Consider the following 21,125-nt stretch of genomic DNA (forward strand, 5'->3'; position numbering starts at 1 on the left):
ATTTTAGTCTGATTTGATTTGTCGTTCTGATTTTGTTGGTTTTAATTGTGTTTTAATTTAGTGATATCATTAATAGCAAACAGCATTAAAGGTGCTGAAAGTATTGCATTATTTTTTGTATTAGAGCATTCCTGCATCTTGGTCAGAATAACTTTGTTGAAGCCCATAAATTCTTCACTGAAGTTACCAAATTAGATCCAAGCAATCCAGTGGTAAGTGTGAGTCTGTGGTGTGTTATTTAATGTTTTTATGTATGTAGTGACCTAGTTCAATTGTATTAGGCTGCAATTTTCACCATATTGGGAGTATTTTCAGGCTACTTTTCCTGAAATATCCTGCTCTGGAAACTCAGCTGCAAGTCTGCCATGTTTGCATGCCAGGAAATGCTACATCTCCTGTGACCTGTGCTTTTAACTATTCTTCCTTTTTCTCCATCACATCATTCTTTTATTTAACCAAAATATACCTCTTAAAGAAAAATTCGGTATTTGGAAAGCCACCTACTGAAGATTCTGCATATTTGTGGTCCATTGGCAGGCGATAGTGCTAAAATTGCTCCCCAAAAGACTCACCAACTAGCTCCTTCATATTCGACTATACATTTATCCCAATACTACTTAACTTCGCCATACATGCCTCTCCTCTTAGCTGGTATTTCATTGCTCTATTTCTTGCCAAGTAAGTATGCCTCCCCTCCCTTGGGTGAAGCAGTGGCAGACCCCCAAAAAATTGATTTCCCAATTTACATTCTTTTTACCTGAGTTTATTTTCTGGTCTCCTACTGACTTAGGCCTGTTTTCCTCCCCAGTAGTGGACAACTTCCCCTCTTCCAAATTCTCTGAAACCTCTAATGTTTCTTCCCAGTAAACTCACTCCATTTGTGGTCCTTTCCTACCCAAACTCCGCCTCTTCTCGTGTACTTTAAGAAATTTAATCAGACTGTAAACCATCTATGCTCTATTGTACATTTGTCACTATAGGAATTTATTCTCTGATTCATAATTTAAATTGTGTAAGATTGCAGGAAAATTTAGGATTAGTTTAGAAGCATAAAGAGGTTACAAGAATTTTTTTTCACACAAAGGATTATTAGAATACAACATTCATTTCTACAAATGGCTACTGAAGCCAAGAAAATTACTACATTTAAGGAGAATTAAATACTTGAAAAATATTAAAGGGAACATGGAGTTGGGGAATGGGATTATAAAAGTCAATCATGGAGCTAGCACAGACATGTTGGGCTGAAAGGCTTCATTCTGTGCTGAAATAGCTATGATTTTATGAAAATAAAATAACAAGCAAAGGGCATTTTAACAAAATGCCTTTTTAGACTAAAATCAATAGGGCAACTGTGTTTTTAATAGCTGTGGCACACAACTGCAGGTGTGCTCACTAATTAAATCAAGAGACATGTTTCTGCCATTTCCACATGTTCTTCCTCTTTAGGCGAATAATAATGCAGCTGTGTGCTTGCTCTACTTGGGCAAACTGAAAGACTCCCTCAGGCAGCTGGAAGGACTTGTACAACAGGATCCCAAACACTACCTGCACGAAAGTGTTCTTTTTAACCTGACCACTATGTATGAGCTTGAATCATCTCGCAGCATGCAGAAAAAGCAGAGCTTGCTGGAGTCAGTGGCCTGTCGCGAAGGAGACAGCTTTAATATTCAGTGTCTAAAGTTACTGTGAAACTGCCCACTCTCTCTCCAGTTTGTAATTAGTTATTGTAACTTTTAAGATGTAAATGTGTAAATATCTTAAACTACAACTGAAAGTAAATGATCTGTAAGTGGTGCTTGTATCTTTAACAACCAGCTTTGTTTTGGTAGGGATAAGGGAACAATTTAGATTTCAATTCCTCCACCCAATTTTGATTTTTTTTGCTCCTTCTACTGGTCCCCTCGCATCATGTATCCTGACCAGTGCTGTTCTGAATTGGTTGTTAGATGTATAAGAATAATGCTCTGATTTTAAATAAACAAAAAAATATGAAAATCACATTTACTCTTGTCATCTGTTCACATTATGCGATGTCCCTCTCCTTATGGAGAGAAAGCTGGCTGGTCTTTGCTCAGTAACCTGCCACCATGACATGTCCTTCACTCCCACTCTCCATTCTGCTTTACTTTGATGAGAGATAGATTTTAAAAAATCACTGAGGGAGAATGACATTAAGGGCTACATTTACATATCACAGCTGAAACATTGGCACTAGCAGCAATGTTGATCAAGCCACAGGCCAATGCTTGGCTATAACTGGTCCACCAGTCATAGCACAACTTCAGTTTCTAAAAGAGGAGCTCCAAGTCAGTTTCTATCTATTAAATAAAGGGGACAGTTTACTTCTGCTCTACAGGATATATTACAGGAAGGTTAATCCATTGTCCAGGACAACAAGCCTTGAATCACTTGATTTTTCAGTTCATTTGGTATCCTGAACAGATTTTCTTCTAAAGTGTCTGGAGCTCCTGGAATCTGGAGAAACAGCAATGCATCAGCAGTACAGAAATACTTTGTGGATTGCAGTTTCAATGCAAGTCCTTTTGTAGATGCTGCTAATAGCTCCAGAGACAGCACAAAATGTAAGGGAGAAAGGGGTCAACGGTCAACTCATCAAAAGAAGCTGCCATTGGCATGTTGCATATCTCTTATAATAACTACAAAAAGTATTTTTTTTAAATCTATAGCTACTTTGGGTGTGGCCTTTTACATTGGCTAAACTCCAGTACAAATCTGAATATCAGCATTTATAATGGGGAGGAGGGGTTAATGGATTAAAAGCTTGCAAATGTGTAACAACATTCTCAGTGAAAAATTGAGACCCTGACCATAAAGTTAATGTTAATTTCTAAATTAAGTAAATAGTGCCCTCTGGCAGAGAAGAATGACAGTGACATGGACAGAATACAATTTTTAATCTGCAACCAGGTTCAATACAAACTTTATTTAGGTTACACGACATTTAATGGAAGGAAAAAATGACATGACTTGCTCAATATCTAGCTTGTGGAGAAATATTTCTTGCAGCATGATTTAGCTTGTCTGATGAGCTCCCATCAGGTCAATCCCAATGTTTCTCATTAACTAAATACCACTGCTGGATTCATTTCAAGGTTGTTATTTAATGCAAAAAAATTAGTTTTCCCTTTCCTGTCTGGATTCTGAACACTGCTAAAGTAGAGTAGAGGGCAGACAATATGCTACACCAATTCGACTGCTCAGTGACTATCCGTTCAATTTTAGGAGGGGAATTTTCCCTTCTCTAGACTGGAGTCACAAATTATAGCACCAGTCATCCTAAATTTGGCACGAGTTTTTTTTTAAATCTCCTTTCCTGCTTCTCTCCTCCACTAGAAGTATTTACATTATGCTGTTCAGAAAAATGGGAAAGCTTTAGCATAGTTGTAATAGTCCATTAAAGGCACATTTTGGATTCTGTTTTGTACAAGTTATGATCTTCCCATGGGCTACAGTAGAATTGATGCTGATATATAATGTTTGTCAGCTTACATGACTATTGCAGGAACCTGCTGGTAAAAATAAGGAAAGGTAATACTTCTTTATAGCACAGTCGATTGTGTTCTGTTTTTAAAAAAAACAGTAATAATCAGTAAACTACAAAACCGTGAATGACTCGCCCCTCTTACTGCTTATAGGGAGCAATATGTAAAGATTCAGAAGAAACTGAACATCCCCAATTTCAAAGCAGCAGTTTATGGAAACAACTGTAATGTGTTTTGTACATGGGCAGTAGTTAAATTTAGTGTCACAAAAATAAACCAGATCACCAGGTCCCTCACATCACAATTTTAATGAAGAACTAAAAAATGCACACTTACTAAGTTTTCCTAATCAACTACAAAACAAATTTAGCTGAAACCATGTAGAATTTATAGCACTTGGTTGAGAAAATGAACATATTTCTTGCGGGCTTCAAATTCATCAGCTGGGCGATAGTAAGGTGTCCAAACAGGTTCTCCGACAAACAGTCTCATAACCTTTGCGTAATTCTGTAACATAAAAATTATAGTTACCACAATCTGTGGTAGGCTACCCATCTGTTTTTTGCAACTACAAGGCTAGGATCTTGTGGTTTGATAACTTACACTTGCATTTTTACTTTTATGCAGCAAAGTTTGTTCAACAGTTGATTGAGTACTGCTGTGGGAAACCCACAAGTACCTTGAGAATATAATTCTACACCCAGAGATCCCAGACATGGGAAGGATGAAGAAAAGTCAACCTAACAACTTGCGAGTGACCAGTTATAAAAACAAGTAATTTAAGAAGTGTATGGTTGGAAGAAAAAAAGTAATATTGCTACTTCCTCCCAAAGCAAGTTTTAAAAATTTTCTGTTGCCTTTTTTTAAAGTGATGTTGAATTCATTGTTACCTTTTTTTAAACAAAAAAAGACAAAGTTTTAAACAGAACTAGGGAAGGAGATGGCTATACAATATTCATTTCAAACTACATTAGCAAAATCTGACCAGATGCTGCACACCAGGGGCATATATAGCGGTTTGTACACAAGAGCCAGCTGCCACCCAACACACATTACATGTGGAGAGACCTGGGGCAGCATTTTGGCACCCGCTATCAGGTGCGTTCCTGGCGGGGGGGCCCCAAAAATCGTGAAATCCCGGAGCGGGACCGGAGCACGCCTCGAACCCGCGCACTTCCGGGCGCAGCCCCCGCTGGTGGGAATCCCGCAGGCAATTAAAGCCAGCGGGATGCCACTTGAAGGTATTTATTTGGCTTGTTCAGGTCATTAACTGACCTGATTATGTGAGGAGGGGTGGGATTTTAGAGCAAACTGGGACTGTTTCCCACACTGGGGGAAACACTCCCAGTTGAAATGGACCTGTTGCAGCCATCAGCCTGTGGCAGCTGCAAAGGTCCATTTGACAGGTGGTGTGGTGGTGGGGGGAGACTCTCATTCATTGCAGGAGGCCACTCTGTCACTTGGGACAAAGTTTGGCCTCCACCACCCTCCTCCTGACAATCAAAGTCACCAACTTGCACACTTACCCCGGTGTCCAGACACACGTACCTACCTTGCGGACCCCCTCAGTTATAATCTTCCGGATGGGGGCCGCCGTAGCTGCAGTCATGACCTCCTCTGAGGGCGAAGAGCATCACCAGCCTCGCCATCCACACCGTCCACCTCTGACACGTGGAGCTCCACAACAGAGTGCTGTGACACATCCACCTGCACAGCAGGAGGGAGGGCTACCGCAGAGAGAGATGCGTCGCAGAGGGCACTACCCTCGCCACAGGGTCCATAGACCGAGGCTCAGCTTCCTGGACCTCTCTGAGCAGCAGTGCACACGGAGGCTCAGAGTCACTCGACATGTAGTCGTGGACATCTGCAGCCTCCTTCATGCCAAGCTGCTCCTGGCTGGCCCGAGCACCATCATCTTACCTGTCGCTGTCAAAGTCACCACTGCCGTCAACAACCTCTCCTCCGCATCCTTCCAGGGTGCCACCGGGGACATCGCCGACGTCTCTCAGCCGTCTGCACAAAAGAGCCCTGCAAATACACCTACACCCACTCTGCAGTGACACAATGGGTGGCGTCAGTTGTGGGTCTTCATAGTGATCCTCAGGAAAGGGCATTATTGCACAGACCAGACAAGATTCGCGAAGACATGGCAGTAGTGGTGCCAATATATGTAATGTGAGTTGGTCAGAAATTCAATATAAGTAACAACCATGACACACCCTTGTGCATCCCCTTCATGCTCACGACACGTTTGCCTTTCACTGCCTACTGCACATGTGATGTATGCCCTGTGGCTGCAGCACAGGTAGTGGCAGGCTGAGTGAGGCTGGCCGTGAAAGAGATGCATGAGAGGGTGAGTACGAGATAGAGCCATGAGATTGTATGAGGATTGGGTTGAGTGGTAGTGGCGGGATGAGTACTGGCGAGGTGAGTAGGTGCAGGTACGATGAGGATGAGGTTTGAGTGGGTATGAGGGGTGATGTGACAGAGTAGTGTTGGCAGTGCAGAAGGAGATGTGGGTTGGGGGCGGTGATTTGGCAGACGGAGTGTAGGGGAAAGAGTAAGTGTACTCTCTTTGGCTGACCTACTGAGGTCATTGGAGCGCCTCCTGCACTGTATGCAGGTGGGCGATATGTTGGTGGTGCAGGTGACCTCCTCTGCCACCTCGAGCCAGGCTTTCCTGGTGGCAGAAGCAGGCCACTTCCTCCCCCTCCTCCTCCTCCTCCTCACCCCATGTATTGATACCTGGAGTGAGGCATCATTAAACTGGGAGCAGCCTTCCCCCTGGGCTGCTCCATGCTGTGACTTTTTCTGTTTGTTGCAGCATCTGTCAGTGGAGGACTGCCCCTTTAAATAGAGCTCCTCCAGCTGACAGATCTTACTGCGCATGCGCAGCCCGCCCGACGCGCAGATCAGCAGTGGGGAACCCAGAACAAGAGGTAAGTGGATCCAATTAGTGGATTGGATGCTACAATCGCGCGGGAAGCTGACTAATTTCACCGGGCGCGAGCCCCCCCGCCGAGAACCCGCAGCCCTGCTAACATCGGGCCCCTCGTGTTTTTGTCCCATAATCAATGTACACAAAAATACATAGAATCTACAGCACAGAAACAGACCTTTAAAACAGCGTAATACTTTATCATTTTAAAACCACAGCTCACTACTTTCCAACTAGATAAGCATTTACTAGAGACAAAAGCTCAATTAGATTAGATGAGATGTTTTGAACTATTTGCCAAACCAGAACTCGAATTTACATAGCCCATGTACCAGTCGAGAGTAGTCTTTAATTAACCTGTCAACTAACCACAAAAAATATGAAGTACAATGAAGTGTTTTCTTGACAGCATGCAGACATTCATTGCCTATGTTGTAATTTTCTTTTCCTTCCCTTCCCCCCCCCCCCCCCCCAAATTCAACACACAATGGCTGTAGCTATTTTCCTAGCTGTTAGAAGGTGCAGAGGCCCACAGAACCTGTGCTGTCATTTTGTGTACCTAAAGGTCTTAGTGACATTAGTCAATTCAGGTCCATCACAAATCTGCAGGCATGGAATTTCCTTGGAGAATGCTGATATTTTGAAGTTCAATTTCCCCTCTTCCCTCCGCCCAAAGATTTTTCTTTAAACCCTCTGTATATCAGACAATTTACAGGGTTATGGAAATCTTCAGATCTGCCACTGACTCCTGTATAAAGGAATCTTTTTGCAGCTACATTATTCTAGTCTCAAAGTAGACTGTGCTTCAGGTCCAGATAGAGTATCATACTCATGATGCCATATTCAGCTACAGCACTGCAAGCACACAATACTCAACCTGCGCCTTGAGCACAGTTGATTTTATTTGAAGCCAGAATAAGTCTATCATTGCACTAAACCAAGCTCACATCCTCTAAATGCAGGCACAGATGAAATTTAGCCGCAAATTAGATTGAGGTTTTTCATAGAAACTTGAGTATTTTAACTCAAATTTCTTGACAAATTTTATAAAATGTTATCATGCCGCCAGTATGACGGCAATGAGTTATTCATTTATTTCTAAATTCAAACAAAATGTTAAGACATTAAATATATCCGTCTTCACTAGAGAAGATGCTGCCATTTTAGCAGTGAAGGAGGAGGTAGTAGCGATATTGGATAGGATAAAAATGGATAAAGAGGAGGTACTTAAAAGATTGGCAGTACTCAAAGTAGAAAAGTCACCCAGTTCAGATGGAATGCATCCTAGGTTACTGAGGGAAGTAACAGTGGAAATTATGGAGGCTCTGGCCACAATCTTCCAATCCTCCTTAATTTCCACTTTTAGATACAATAATCCAGGACAAAATAAACTCGCCCTTGGAAATGTATGGGCTAATAAATGAAAGTCAGCACAGATTTGTTAAAGGAAAATTGTGTTTGGTGAACTTGATTGAGTTCTTTGTTGAAATAATGGGAGAGAGTTGATGAGGGTAGTGCAGATGATGTGTATATGGACTTTCAAAAGGCATTTGATAAAGTACCACATGATAGACTTTAGCAAAATTAAAAGCCCATGGGATTAAAAGGGACAGTGGCAGCATGGATACAAAATTGGCTAGGGGACAGAAAGCAGGGGGTAGTGGTGAACAGTTGATTTTCAGATTGGAGGGAAGTGTGCAGTGGTGTTCCCTAGGGGTTGGTATTAGGACCATTGCTCTTTTTGATATATTAATGACCTGAACATGGGAGTAGAGGGTATAATTTCAAAGTTTGCAGACGACACGAAACCTAGAAATGTAGTAAGCAATGTGGAAGATAGTAACAGACTTCGGGAGGATATAGACAGACTGGTGAAATGGGCAGACTAAATATAGCGCAGAGAAGTGTGAAGTGATACATTTTGATAGGAAGAACAAGGAAAGGCAATATAAACTAAAGGGTACAATTCTAAAGGGGGTGCAGAAATAGAGAGATCTGGGGGTATATGTGCACAGGTCGTTGAAGGTGGCAGGACAAGTTGAGAAGGCTGTTAAAAAAAGCATATGGGATCCTGGGCTTTATTAATAGAGGCATGAGAGTACAAAAGCAAGGAAGTTATGCTAAACCTTTATAAAACACTGGTTAGGCCTCAGCTGGAGTATTGTGTTCAATTCTGGGCACCACACTTTAGGAAGGATGTCAAGGCCTTAGAGACAGTGCAGAAGAGATTTACTAGAATGGTGCCAGGAATGCGGGACTTCAGTTATGTGGAGACACTGGAGAAGCTGAGGGTCTCCTTAGAACAGAGACGGTTATGGGGAGATTTGATAGGTGTTAAAATCATTAACGATTTTGACAGAGTAAATAAGGAGAAACTGTTTCCAGTGGCAGAAGGGTCGGTGACCAGAGGACACAGATTTAAGGTGATCGGCAAAAGAGCCAAAGGTGACATGTGGAAACATTTTCTTTTAACGCAGCGAGTTGAAATGATCTGGAATGCACTGCCCGAAAGGGTGTTGGAAGCAGATTCAATAACAATTTTCAAAAAGGGAATTAGATAAATACTTGGAGAAAAAGAATTACAGGGCTATGGGGAAAGAGCAGGGGAATGGGACTAATTGGATAACTCTTTCAAAGAGCCGGCACGGGTATTTTGGGCCGAATGACCTCCTCCTGTGCTGTACCTACCATGATACAATGATATTAACAGGAATGGTTTTCAAAAATAATCCAGGACTTACGTTTTAAGAGAGAGATAATAACCGCTTCTTTGATAAGATGCTATATCATGTGTCACCTGTGACTGATCTTCCCTTTACCCCCTTCGGGAGAGGGAGTAAGGAGGGTGTGTGTGTGACATGCTTCTGGATGATACCAAAGATGAAAACCCACAGTCATGAGGATACACTCGAGATACTGGGACTATTTCCACTGCAGCAGAGAAGGCTCGGAGGGGATTTGATGGGAGATTTTTAAAATTACAAGGTTTTTGAACAGAGTGAATAGGCAAAAATTATTTCCTCTTGCTGGAGTCAGTGATGAAGAGTATTCAATTTAAAATTGTTACAGAGAGAGGTTAGAGGAATTTTTTTGTGCAGAGAGTTATTAGAGCATGGAATGCTTTGCCACAGGCAGTGATTGAAGCAGAGGCCATTTCATCTTTTAGGGGAAGAATAAACATTTGAAGCAGAGGTAGAGATATGGGGGAAGAGATTAGTTTTGAACTGCTCTAGAAAACAGTCAGCACAGAGATGATGGGATGAATGGCCTCTTTCCATGCTATAAACCTCAATGATTCATTGCCAGCATTTGCATTTTTTCCTCTATTTCACAGACTAGGAATCTATGCCCATTGGAGACCTAAGACATGCTTCATTATACTAAAAAGGATTAGCCAAACATCGATCTACAAAGTCTCAAATTTTACAAAGGGTACTGAGCAGTGCCTAAATCATAGTTTGTTTTATTTCAACACTAATCCAAATTTTTCCAATAATAATTATAAACTGTGAGCCACATTAGAGGTGGAATGGGGTGCTTTGCATTAAAGGTGGTCTGTACTTTATAGTTCATTAAAATACATTTTAATGGTGTGAAGAAATATGCTGGATCAACAACAATTTGCTCTCACTTTCCTGTTCCTCAGTGGGTTTGGGAGTAGCTAAGCTATACAGACCAGAAATGTCAAGCTTAATCACTGGGTCTAGACAGATAGCTGATCTCACCCAGCATGATGGGGGGGTTGTTATAATTGAGCTCAGCACCCCTGGATTGGGAAGAAGAGAAAATTAACTGAGGGCTCCTGTTCCTCATCATTTTCTAGCGCCCCTTACTGAGGGAGTGTGTACGGATGTTGGGACGAGAACGTTCACTCAACGGCCTTGGCCCGTCTCAGCCGAACAGCCTGCTGACACTCAGAGTCAAGGGTTACACGCAAAGATTGACCACTTGGACGAGGTTTCAGAAGGCAACCGGCCCTCACAGACCCCATAGCACAGCAAGAAATCACTTCCTTCAGGCATAGAAAGGAGAAAATTGGTGAGAGGGAAGAAGAAAAAAAAAGAGCAATCTATCTTCTATATTATCTGACACTCTATTCAACTTTGTTCTGTTCAGTTCAATCAATAAAAGTTCCTAGTGCTGGGAGTGTACCATTTAACAATGGAGTATTATCTTTCTGGGTCACTGTGCAGCACTTGCAATTATCTGTAGAAAGGAGTCTGAGCAGCCAGCAGCTGTCTGTACGGCTCAGAAGACTTCGAACACCTTGGGGGTAATTTTAATCCCCAAGAATGGGTGGGCTGGGGGCGGGTGGGTAGTAAAAATTATTGAATTCTTCAGCAGGATGTCATCCCAGCTCCAACACAGCCATTTCCAGGGACGTTAAGACACATGCCCGCAACGGAAATCTAGAAGTCCCATCCCCACTTAAAGCCGGTGGGCTGATATTTAAAGGGACAATGTACCTCATTGCAATAGTTGAGGCATTTAATTTTTTGTGTATTAGAAGTGTAAAATGAATTTAACTGCACCTGTTCGGGTTTCCCCATCGCTTCTGATTCACATCAGGTGAAAGCAGGCGGGAAGGTCCAGATCCATGAGTGAATACCTTTACTGCATTGCTTGTGGGCCCAGAGGAGCAGGAGTGCTTCATCCAGGCCCAACAAGCTCACCTGGTGCAATTGGACCCCACCCAATCGGCCGACCACCCCGTCCCACCACCCCAACCCCCACCCCCGGATTTCTTCCACGGCCCACGATATCTCTCGCCCTCCCTCCCTCCTCTACGATTTGCGGCTCCTTTCCCTCCCAACAGGCAGCCTGCCTGTCAATCTGGCTGCCTGGGAAACCCAGAAACACAAATATTTACCTTCAATTGAGTTGCGATCGCAGATTGCGATGCACCCACGTGACTTCCGGGTTCCCCACATGAATATCCACACATGCGCTGGGTTCCTGGCTTAGAACTGAAATCATGCCCCTTAACTCTTCCAATACGTATACCATTGGTGCAAACCATCTTGTACCATGTAGTAGAGGTTTTAATGCATAATACAAGCCAACATGGATTCCATATCCTTTTTTAATTCATGCCACCCCAGTCATGCATGCTGTGAAATGAACATTTCACAACTGCATTACTGACTTGTAGCTCCTTCCTGCACACTCTATGATATAACACATACATGCACACTACATGTTCCAAGAAAGTTTGTCAAGCACAGGTATTTTAAAAGTATTATTTTTATGCCCAGCATGTGGCATCTCAAGCAACTGCCGCCATCAACATTACCCATTTGACCTCTGCGCCGATCAATAAATTCAACGATGCTGTCTGTAAGAACTTACATTCTCGTCCAGCGTGAATCGATGATAGATCCCCGCAGGAAGTGTTATCATGTCTCCTTTCATCATGGCAATTCGGATCCATTTGTCATCTTTATCTCGGATATCGAAGTATCCACTCCCATCAAGGATGTAGCGAATCTCGTCGTCCAAATGAATGTGCTCCTGGAAAAAAGATCGGATCTGAAAAAAAAAGTGCAGTTAATATCAAAAATAAAACTTTTGGACTATGAGGATTTTAATTTTTGTATCCATTTTTATTCATTAATGAGTGTCTTACCTTCACCAAACATGCACATTTTTATAAAAACTATCATTTCCCAAGATTACTGTGTGCTCAGCAAGGAGAGTGTTACAATCTGAATCAATGCTATTCTATGATCGGCCAACAGGAGGCAAGTTGCTGTGCCTCCCGTCAGCTGTGCAACAGGAGAATGGCCCAAGTTCTTCCTTCTCCATAAGATGGTTTGCTGCACAGCAGTGGAGAAGTCCACCCAATGAACCATTCAGGATTCACTGAGGAGCAGTCAGCTCAAATGTCAGTGAGCTGGTGATTCAAACTCGGCTGGGAATCATCTATAATTGTATTTTCATTGCGATAAACGTCAACATGCAGATAGCAGTTACTAGGGTGAAACTTCTGAGTCCTCGATGCTAGGCGCTCTCACATCACTGAAAGCAACAGTGCCGTCATTTTATTTTGACTACTTTCTTTCAAAATAGTCACTACAACATTTTGCTGTGCTAAAATACTCCTTTTCATTCAGTACAATAATAGCTCGTTTGGAGGGAGAAATTTTTTTTTACATCAAGCACAGAGGAGCGTACTGAAATGTTGGATCAATCGATCAGCAACTGCTGCAACATTCAGATTGTTACAGCACAGTGCTGCCTTCTGCTGACCAGACTATGAAACAGCAGTCTTCTTTGCTTTGCAGTCACAAGGACTCAATTTTCAAAATTATGGTACTTTATTGAATAAGACTTGCATTTTTATAGTATTTTATTTGTGATTGACATACGACGAATTACTCTGTTAAGCAGGCAATGTAGCACCAATTTTGTACACAGTGAGATCCCATAAACATCAATGAGATGAATGGCCCACTATTATGTTTTACATAGTGGCGTTTGAAGGGGAATATTGGCCAGATCACCAGGAGAACGCCATGTTCTGCTCCCAATAGTGCCATGGGATATTTTACATCCACTTGAGCAGGTGGACAGGACTTTAATTTATCATCATCATCATCCAAAAGACACGTGCAGCGCTCCCTCAGTACTGCACTGAAGTGTTGGTCTAGATTATGTGCTCAATTCTGTAGTGGGGCTTGAACCCCCAAACCTCGAACTTAAAAGCAAGAGCACTATCAACTGAGCGAATCTGACATTTAAACAAAGTTAAAAAGGCTTGCAATTATATGCGCCTTTCACGACCTCAGAACATCCCAAAGCGCTTTATAGCCAATGAAGCATTTCTGAAGTGTAGTCACTGTTGTAATGTGGGAAATGCGGCAACCATAAACAGAAATGTAAGAATGTCCAGATAATTGTTTGTCGTGATGTTGGTTGAAGAATATTGTCCAGGACACCGGGAAGAATGCCCCTGCTCTTCTTCAAAATAATGCCACGGCATCTTTTACATCCACCTGAGAAGGGCAAACGTTAGTTTAACGTCGTGTCCGAAAGATGGAACCTCATACAGTGCAGCATAGGAACATAGGAACACGAGTAGGCCATTTAGCTACTCGAGCCAGTTCCACCATTCAGTGAGATCATGGTTGATCTGTGACCTAACTCCATATACCCGCCTTAACCAAAGGTATTAAGGGATATGGGGCTAACAAAAATCTATCAATCTGAGATTTAAAATTAACAACTGCGTTAGCATCAACTGCCGTTCGCAGGAGAGAGTCCAAACTTCCACCACCCTTTGATTGTCAAAGTGTTTCCTAACTTCACTCCAGAAAATCCTGGCTCTAATTTTTAGGCTATGTCCCCTAGTCCTAGACTCCCCAACCACCGGAAATAGTTTCTCTCTATCTACCCTATCAGTGCCCCTTAATATCTTGAAAACTTCGATCAAATCATCCCTTAATCTTATAAATTCCAGGAATACAACCCTAGTTTGTGTAATCTCTCCTTGTAATTTAATCCTTGGAGTCCAGGAATCATTCTAGTAAATCTACACTGCACTCCCTCCAAGGCCAATATATCCTTCCTAAGATATGGTGCCCAGAACTGAACACAGTATTCCAGTACTAACCAGGACTTTGCATAGCTGTAGCTCAGTACTCCCTCAGCACTCCCAGTACTGCACTGGAGTGTGCTCAGGTCTCTGGGACTTGAACACACAACCTACTGACTCAGAGGAGAGAGTGCTACCAACTGAGCCATTACGATCATACTACTCTTCCAAAATGGGTAATACTTATTTATAAATAAGACTCAGTCATGTAAACCATAAACTAAAGTTACCTTTTCCTCATAATTTGGCAATGTATCTTTCTGTATTTTTATTATATCCGTCCAGGAGTAATTCCTCTCTTTGCGAATCTTCTGCAGCTCTGGATCGTCCTCATATTTGTCAGCGTCCAACTGCAGAGCAAGAATGCAGAATGTGTAGTGAACCGACAAACTACAGGAGATCGAACAGTAATTTTAAAATTACTCAAAAAACCTGTCTGGAATAACATACTGCTGTGGGGGAAAAATAAATGGTGGCCCAAATTCTATTTGATGAAATCTTTCTGACAGAGTTTTGAAGCTTTCTTTGATGTTTGCACATGGGTGCTGAGTACTGGATGGTACTTGCAAACATCCTTCATACAACCATCACCTGGCAGTAAATGTCAACAATGCTACAAATTTTACAGATTAATAACTAAATTAAAAATATGAGGCCGATAAGAACGATATAGATTGTAGAGTCCCTCTAGTATTGCTAATTAGTACAAGTTAACCACATGATTACACTGTCAGCATTGATTAATCACATCCTGATCAATTCCAAAAAGACAAATAATTTTTTTAAAATTACTCATACCTTCCTTTTTGTTAAACCCAACTTCTCTTTTTTATTTTTTTATTGTTCTGTTGTTCAATTATTTTAGCATTCTTCACTTTTTAAGTGATTTTGTTTCTCCTCTCCAAGCAAGAAGTCATGCTGAAATGCCAACCAACTCACGCTGGTCTCTTAAACCCACCCGAGCCCATACTTCCCCTCCGAGTCTGCCCACTGAGCCAGGGCTAAGAAATTCAGCATAGAGAGTGAATCTAAATAGAAGCTTAGAAATGGATTTATAAGAAAACTCAGGGAGCAAAAGGAGGAAAAAATCAGAAAGAAAAAGCAGCAAAGCAAATTCAAAAAAGGTAAAAATTGAGAGAGAAGAGAGAAGAATGAAGAAAAGGATGGAAGGAAAGAAAAACGCAAATGTACGAGAGACGTGTACAGAGTGTATAAGACATACTAATCAGTGAGGTAACAGGAGAACAAACTTACAGAAAGAATGAAAGAGACAGACAGATTTAGAGAGACAAAAACAAGAGGTATCTCAGATGTACAGAGGCAGGCGGACAGAGAGAGGGAGGCAAAGAAAGAAAAGCAAAGAATCAGTGAGAGATAAGCATTACAAGAGACACACATTATTTTTACTCGTTGAGCAATGGCACAGAAAAATATATGTAGTAAGATGGTGAAGTTAGCAGACCCTATAATGTAATATATTAAAAGGAATAATACTTCATAAGTAAACATGGAGTCAATAAAACTTGAATGGTAGTTCAGAATTAGTTGGCTGTATATAGTAGAAGCAGAATAAAGAGTATTTTTCTGAATCCCGTAATCCTTTTGTTGTAGTCTGCAGCAAAAAAAAATAGGAAAACCTTTTAAAATTAAAAAGATAAATCTGGGACGAGTACTTACTCAAATATGTGTGCCAGGTATTTTGTTTAAGTTTCAATTTCAAAATCATTTTTAATATACGTACTTAAGGTTAACATTTCTGTATGAAAAAGTACATTAGATGCCTAGCATTATAATTATAATTAAATGGCCACAGTACTTATACAACTTTTCATGCATTTTATGAGCACTTTCAAATCTACGTAATTTTGTGTAATGATGCAGCAAGTTCTGGGACCAAGGCACATTACAGCTGTGTGCATGAGTAGTTTACAGAGGAACAATGATACTCGGCTTGAGATTACATCCTTAGAATTACACTGTTCTCAATATTTTTCTCTCCTGCTGTTTTCCTGCTTACACTGCTTATATTTTCACTTGGGTGACTGTGGTATAAATTATTATTGCCTGGTTTGTCACATATACTTTCCAATATATTTTTTCCCACTTTTTAAAAATAAAAGGTTTCATCTCTGTGTCTGTGGTAATGCCTGTTTTTTGCATTGCAAATCTGCTGTCACCAGACCTTGGAATGTTTTAGGTATGGAGACCATGTTGAATTTAGAGGATTACATGATTCTTCCTGCCCATTCATTCCTCCTCACAGTTCCCTGCAGTCATTTTGTGAATCTTGTGGTCATAGAAACGAAGGCATTGGAGTATGGTGTTGGTAGATTCAAACCAGAGAAGATCGTCATTTACAGGGTGTAGAGACTACCAAGGCCTGAGGAAGTGCCTCTTCTGCAAAAGTCACCCATTTTTAGGATCCCATGAAATCACATCAAATGGGCAACAAACCTCCTGATTACCACCTTCCTCAGCTGATGAATCAGGTACTCCACCATGTTGAACACACTTGGAGGAAGCACTGAAGGTAGCAAGGACACTGAACGTACTCTGCGTGGGGTCTTCAATGTCCATCTCCAAGAGTGGCTCGGTAGTACCGCCACTGGTTGAGCTGTCTGGGTCTTGAGGGACATAATTGCTAGACTGGGCTTGCAGCAGGTGACAAGAGAACCAACATGAGGGAATAACCTACTTGACTTCATCTTCACCAATCGACTTGTTGCAGAAGCATCTGTCTATGATGGTATTGGTAGCAGTGACCACCACACAGTCCTCATGGAGACCCAAATCCCGTCTTCACCCTGAGGACACCCTCCATCGCGTCATGTGGCACTACCACTATGCTAAATGGGATAGATTAAGAACAGATCTAGCAGCTTAAAACTGAGCATCCATGAGGTGCTGTGGGCCATCAGCAGCAATAGAATAATATTCCATCACATGCTGTAACCTCATGGCCCAGCATATGCCTCACTCCTCCATCGCCAACAAGCCAGATGACCAACCCTGATTCAATGAGGAATGTAGAAGAGCACGTCAGTAGCAGGCATACCTGAAAATGAGGTTCCAACCTGGTGAAACTGCAACGCAGGACCACGTGCATGCTAAACAGCGAAAGCAGCATGCTATAGACAGAGCTAAGCGATCCCAAAACCAACTGATCAGGTCAAAGCTCTGCAGTCCTGCCACATCCAGTCGTGAATGGTGGTGGGCAATTAAGCAATTAACAGGAGGAGGAGACTCCATGAACACCCCATCCTCAATGATGGCAGAGCCCAGCACGTGAATGTAAACGACAAGCCTGAAGCGTTCGCAATCATCTTCAGCCAGAGGTGCCAAGGAGATGATCCATCTCGGCCTCCTCCTGAGAGCCCCACCATCACAGATACTAGTCTTCAACCAATCCGATTCACTCCTCGTGACATCAAGAAATGGCTGAGTGCACCGGGTGCAGCAAAGGCTACGGGTCCCTACAACATCCCGGCCGTAGTGAAGACCTGCGCTCCATAACTAGCCACGCTCTTAACTAAGCTGTTCCAGTACAGCTACAACACTGGCATCTACCCGACAAAGTGGAAAATTGCCCAGGTATGTCCTGTTCACAAAAAGCAGGACAAATCCAACCTGGCCAATTACCGTCCGATCAGCCTACTCTCAATCATCAGCAAAGTGATGAAAAGAGCCGTCAAAAGTGCTATCAAGTGGCACTTACCAATAACCTGTTCACTGTTGTTCAGTTTAGGTTTTGCCGGGACCACTTGGCTCCAGGCCTCATTAAAGCCTTAGTCCAAATGTGGACAAGAGCTGCATTTTAATAGGTGAAGCAAGAGTGACTGCCCCCAATATCAAAGCAACATTTGACCGAGTATGGCACTAAGGAGCCCTAGCAAAACTGAATTCAACGAAGATTAGGGGGAAACTCTACAGTGGCTGAAGTCATATCTGGCACAAAGGAAAATGGTTGTGGTTGTTGGAGGTCAATTGTCTCAGCCCCAGGACATTGCTGCAGAGTTTCCTCAAGGCAGTGTCCTAGGTCCAACTATCTTCAGCTGCTTCATCAATGACCTTCCTTCCATCATAAGGTCAGAAGTAGGGCTGTTCACTAATGATTGTACAGTGTTCAGCTCCTTTCCTCAGATAATTAATCAGTCCATGCCCGCACGCAGCAAGACCTGGACGACGTCCAAGCTTGAACTGATAAGTGGCAAGTAACGTTCACGCCACCCAAGTGCCAGGCAATGACCATCTCCAACAAGAGAGAGCAGAACCACCTCCTCTTGACATTCTATGGCATTACGATTACCAGGTCCTCCACCATCAACATCCTGAGGGACACTATTGACCAGAAACTTAACTGGACCAACCACATAAATGCTGTGGCTACTAGAGCAGGTCAGAGGCTGGGTATTCTGCAGAATGGCTCACCTCCTGACTCCCCAAAGCCTCTCTACACCTAGAAGGCATGTCAGGAGTGTGATGGAACTCTCTCCACTTGCCTGGATGGATGCAGCTCCAACACTTAAGAAGCTCAACACCATCCAGGACAAAGAAGTCTGCTTGATTGGCACCTGATCCACATCATTCCTTCACTCTCACATACAAGATGGCTGCCTTTAAATCATCCCATTCCTTACTTAACTACCCTTTTACTTCTTATGTACCTATAAAAGCCTGTACAATAACCTTTATTATTGATGGCCTGTTTTTTTACATGCTCCCTCCAAGTCTTCCTAAGCTCTTTTTACTTTTTTGTTCTGTATTACCCAATCTATATTTATCATTTGCTTAACCTATCTATTTATCCATGGAATCCTAGCCTCATGATCATCCTTTCTCAAGTCAACATTCTTGTCTAGATCATCAGCATCCAGCACTGTAAGCTTATTTGACAATTTGAGGTTCATGGGGATGCCTGCACTTATTCCTTATCTCTCTTTTTCAACCCTACAAGTAATCAACCACTTCCCCTTCTTTGCCTTGCTTTTCCTCTCTACTTGTGGAACGTATTGAAGGATTATGGACTTTTTAATACCAGTTTTAAGGAAACTAAAAAGAAACACTGGATTGTTCAAAAAGCAGAATTTGGTTAAGAACAAAGGATAGAACACAGAATTGTTAACCTAACTGCTTAGAAAGCTAAATGAGGCAATGTACTTTTACGGAGATAAGGGACGAGGTTGAAGAAGACAGTTGCCCTGATAGACCTTGAGAGACTGTGGAAAAATTAGAAAATTGCTTTTGCATCAGAGAGAAAGGATGGAAAGTTTCTGAGAAGTTTGGTTTGCCAACAGCCAGGGTATAAAAAAGGATTGTTTAACACACTAAAAAGAGAAAAGGCTGCAGTCGGCGGGGAAGGAGTCCATCATCCTGGAAGAAAGACGACATCAGGAGCGTATCCTCAGACAAGGGTGTGATCAACCCTTCGTTTTGGGCGTTATACAGACTCTCCTTTAAGGCTGTATTATTGTTAACTGTTTATTGAACAATTGGTAGAAGTAATAAAGCACTGTTGATTTTACCAATACGTTGACATGTTTGTGACTGATCTTCCCTCTGAGTTTGAACCTAAAATTTATAGACACTAGAGTGAAATCCTACAAAATGTTTGAAATCCTACATATTGGCGGCCGAAAATTGGTATTATCAGTCATACGAAAAAATAGGGATTTCTGGCTAGTCTCTGGTGTAACAACAGAAACGGAGTTTCTAGCTAGTTTAACAGTAGGATTCTCCAGCTAGTGTAACAACAGAAATAGGAGAAACAATAATAATTGAGAGTAAAATACTGGGAGTATATAGAGGATAAACTGCCGGAGTGGAGGGAGCAGTTTGGAGAGTCTCGAGTGCATGATGACCCAATCAGGGCATGTGAATCGAGATGGGAAGAATTGAGTAAATCAAAGAAGTTGAAAAAGAAACAATACAAAGCAGTACAGCTTTTGGCCATGAGATTTAAATTACAACAAGAATCCGAAAACCATAAACAGTAAAAGAACATGAGAAAGAAGTAGAACAGTTGAAGAATCAATTAAAGGCGGCAGAAATGAGATGTGAAAAGGAGTGTGACGAAATTTTAAAAAATGAACATGCAGGTAGGCCCGCCCAGACACTAGAGGGACACGTCAAATATTGGCAAAATCAGGCAATTAATGGAAAAGAGAGAAAACTGGACTTTTTTTAGGGCTAGTAAAGCAGAACAAGATGAGCGCATAATAAAATTGGAAAAACAGAAGCAGACCTTAAAGACCCAAGTGGAATTAAGCAGAGAAAGTAGGTAGAGTTTTGCAGTGTCCCACGTACACTGTAAAAGGATAGGAGAACAATTGGAGAAAGCACTGCAGTTGAAACAGGGTATCATCTGTACGATGGTAGAAGGGGACAGGGATGGTGATGAACACACAAAAGAGGGAGATTGGGAAGCCTTGGCCGAACAGGCCGCCCGATGCCATAGTGAGGGTTATAAGGACGATCCAGGGCAAACACAGCCCTTGGCTCCCATTATTCAGGAAAAGTACAATCTCTGGGTACAGGAGGAGAACAGGGCACCTCGTCCACAGATAAATGGCCCCTTATAATCCTCAAGCATTACAGGAAATGGCTAAGCAAATAATGAAATTTGATGGAAAAGGAGATATAATGAAACACTTTGCTGAGGTGGAACACACAGCCATTGGTAGTGGTACAGACAAGGCGAAAAAGGTGAAGCTACTGTTGTGGACGATAAGCCCGATGATTTACGGGGCCCTTCCACAAGATAGAAAACATGGAAGGGCAACGTGGCGAGATGCACAGGACTTGGTGTTGAGAGTTGTAGGGTTTAACAGGGGAGACCCAGCTGAGGTCCAGGGAAAATGCAGTCAGGAGCCCAACGACCATCCCAACGTTTATGCTAATCGATTGTGGCAATATTATGACATGGTGGAAGGCCTGGGTCTGGACAGGCAAAGGTTGGGAGGGACACCGGCAGTGCTTCAATGGTTAAGAACTCTAATTAGTCACGCCCAACCGTACTTACAAGCCACCCTAGAGGGGTTTGATCCAGAGAACAACAATCAGGGTGTGGCTCAGGTCCTAAGGAAAATGG

General features: G+C 42.2%; 2 protein-coding genes across 6 annotated transcripts in view; one reads left to right on the forward strand and one right to left on the reverse strand.

Moving 5' to 3' along the window:
* Positions 1 to 2,003, forward strand: part of trappc12 (trafficking protein particle complex subunit 12) — a 101,001-nt gene extending 98,998 nt beyond the window's left edge. For all 4 annotated transcript variants that reach the window (XM_067984206.1, XM_067984204.1, XM_067984205.1 and 1 more), the window contains 2 exons: positions 125 to 212; positions 1,450 to 2,003. In XM_067984206.1, coding sequence (XP_067840307.1) covers positions 125 to 212; positions 1,450 to 1,692 — 331 coding nt within the window. In that variant the 3' untranslated portion in view covers positions 1,693 to 2,003. The remainder of the gene's footprint in view (positions 1 to 124; positions 213 to 1,449) is intronic.
* Positions 2,004 to 2,902: 899 nt separating this feature from the next.
* Positions 2,903 to 21,125, reverse strand: part of adi1 (acireductone dioxygenase 1) — a 37,678-nt gene continuing 19,455 nt past the window's right edge. For both annotated transcript variants that reach the window (XM_067984209.1, XM_067984208.1), the window contains exons 2-4: positions 14,269 to 14,388; positions 11,794 to 11,973; positions 2,903 to 4,013 (exon numbers count right to left, since the gene is read on the reverse strand). In XM_067984209.1, the coding sequence (XP_067840310.1) occupies positions 3,894 to 4,013; positions 11,794 to 11,973; positions 14,269 to 14,388 (420 nt within the window). In that variant the 3' untranslated portion in view covers positions 2,903 to 3,893. The remainder of the gene's footprint in view (positions 4,014 to 11,793; positions 11,974 to 14,268; positions 14,389 to 21,125) is intronic.

This window comes from Heptranchias perlo, chromosome 5 (genome assembly GCF_035084215.1).
Source record: "Heptranchias perlo isolate sHepPer1 chromosome 5, sHepPer1.hap1, whole genome shotgun sequence".
In the NCBI taxonomy this organism is placed as follows: domain Eukaryota; kingdom Metazoa; phylum Chordata; class Chondrichthyes; order Hexanchiformes; family Hexanchidae; genus Heptranchias; species Heptranchias perlo.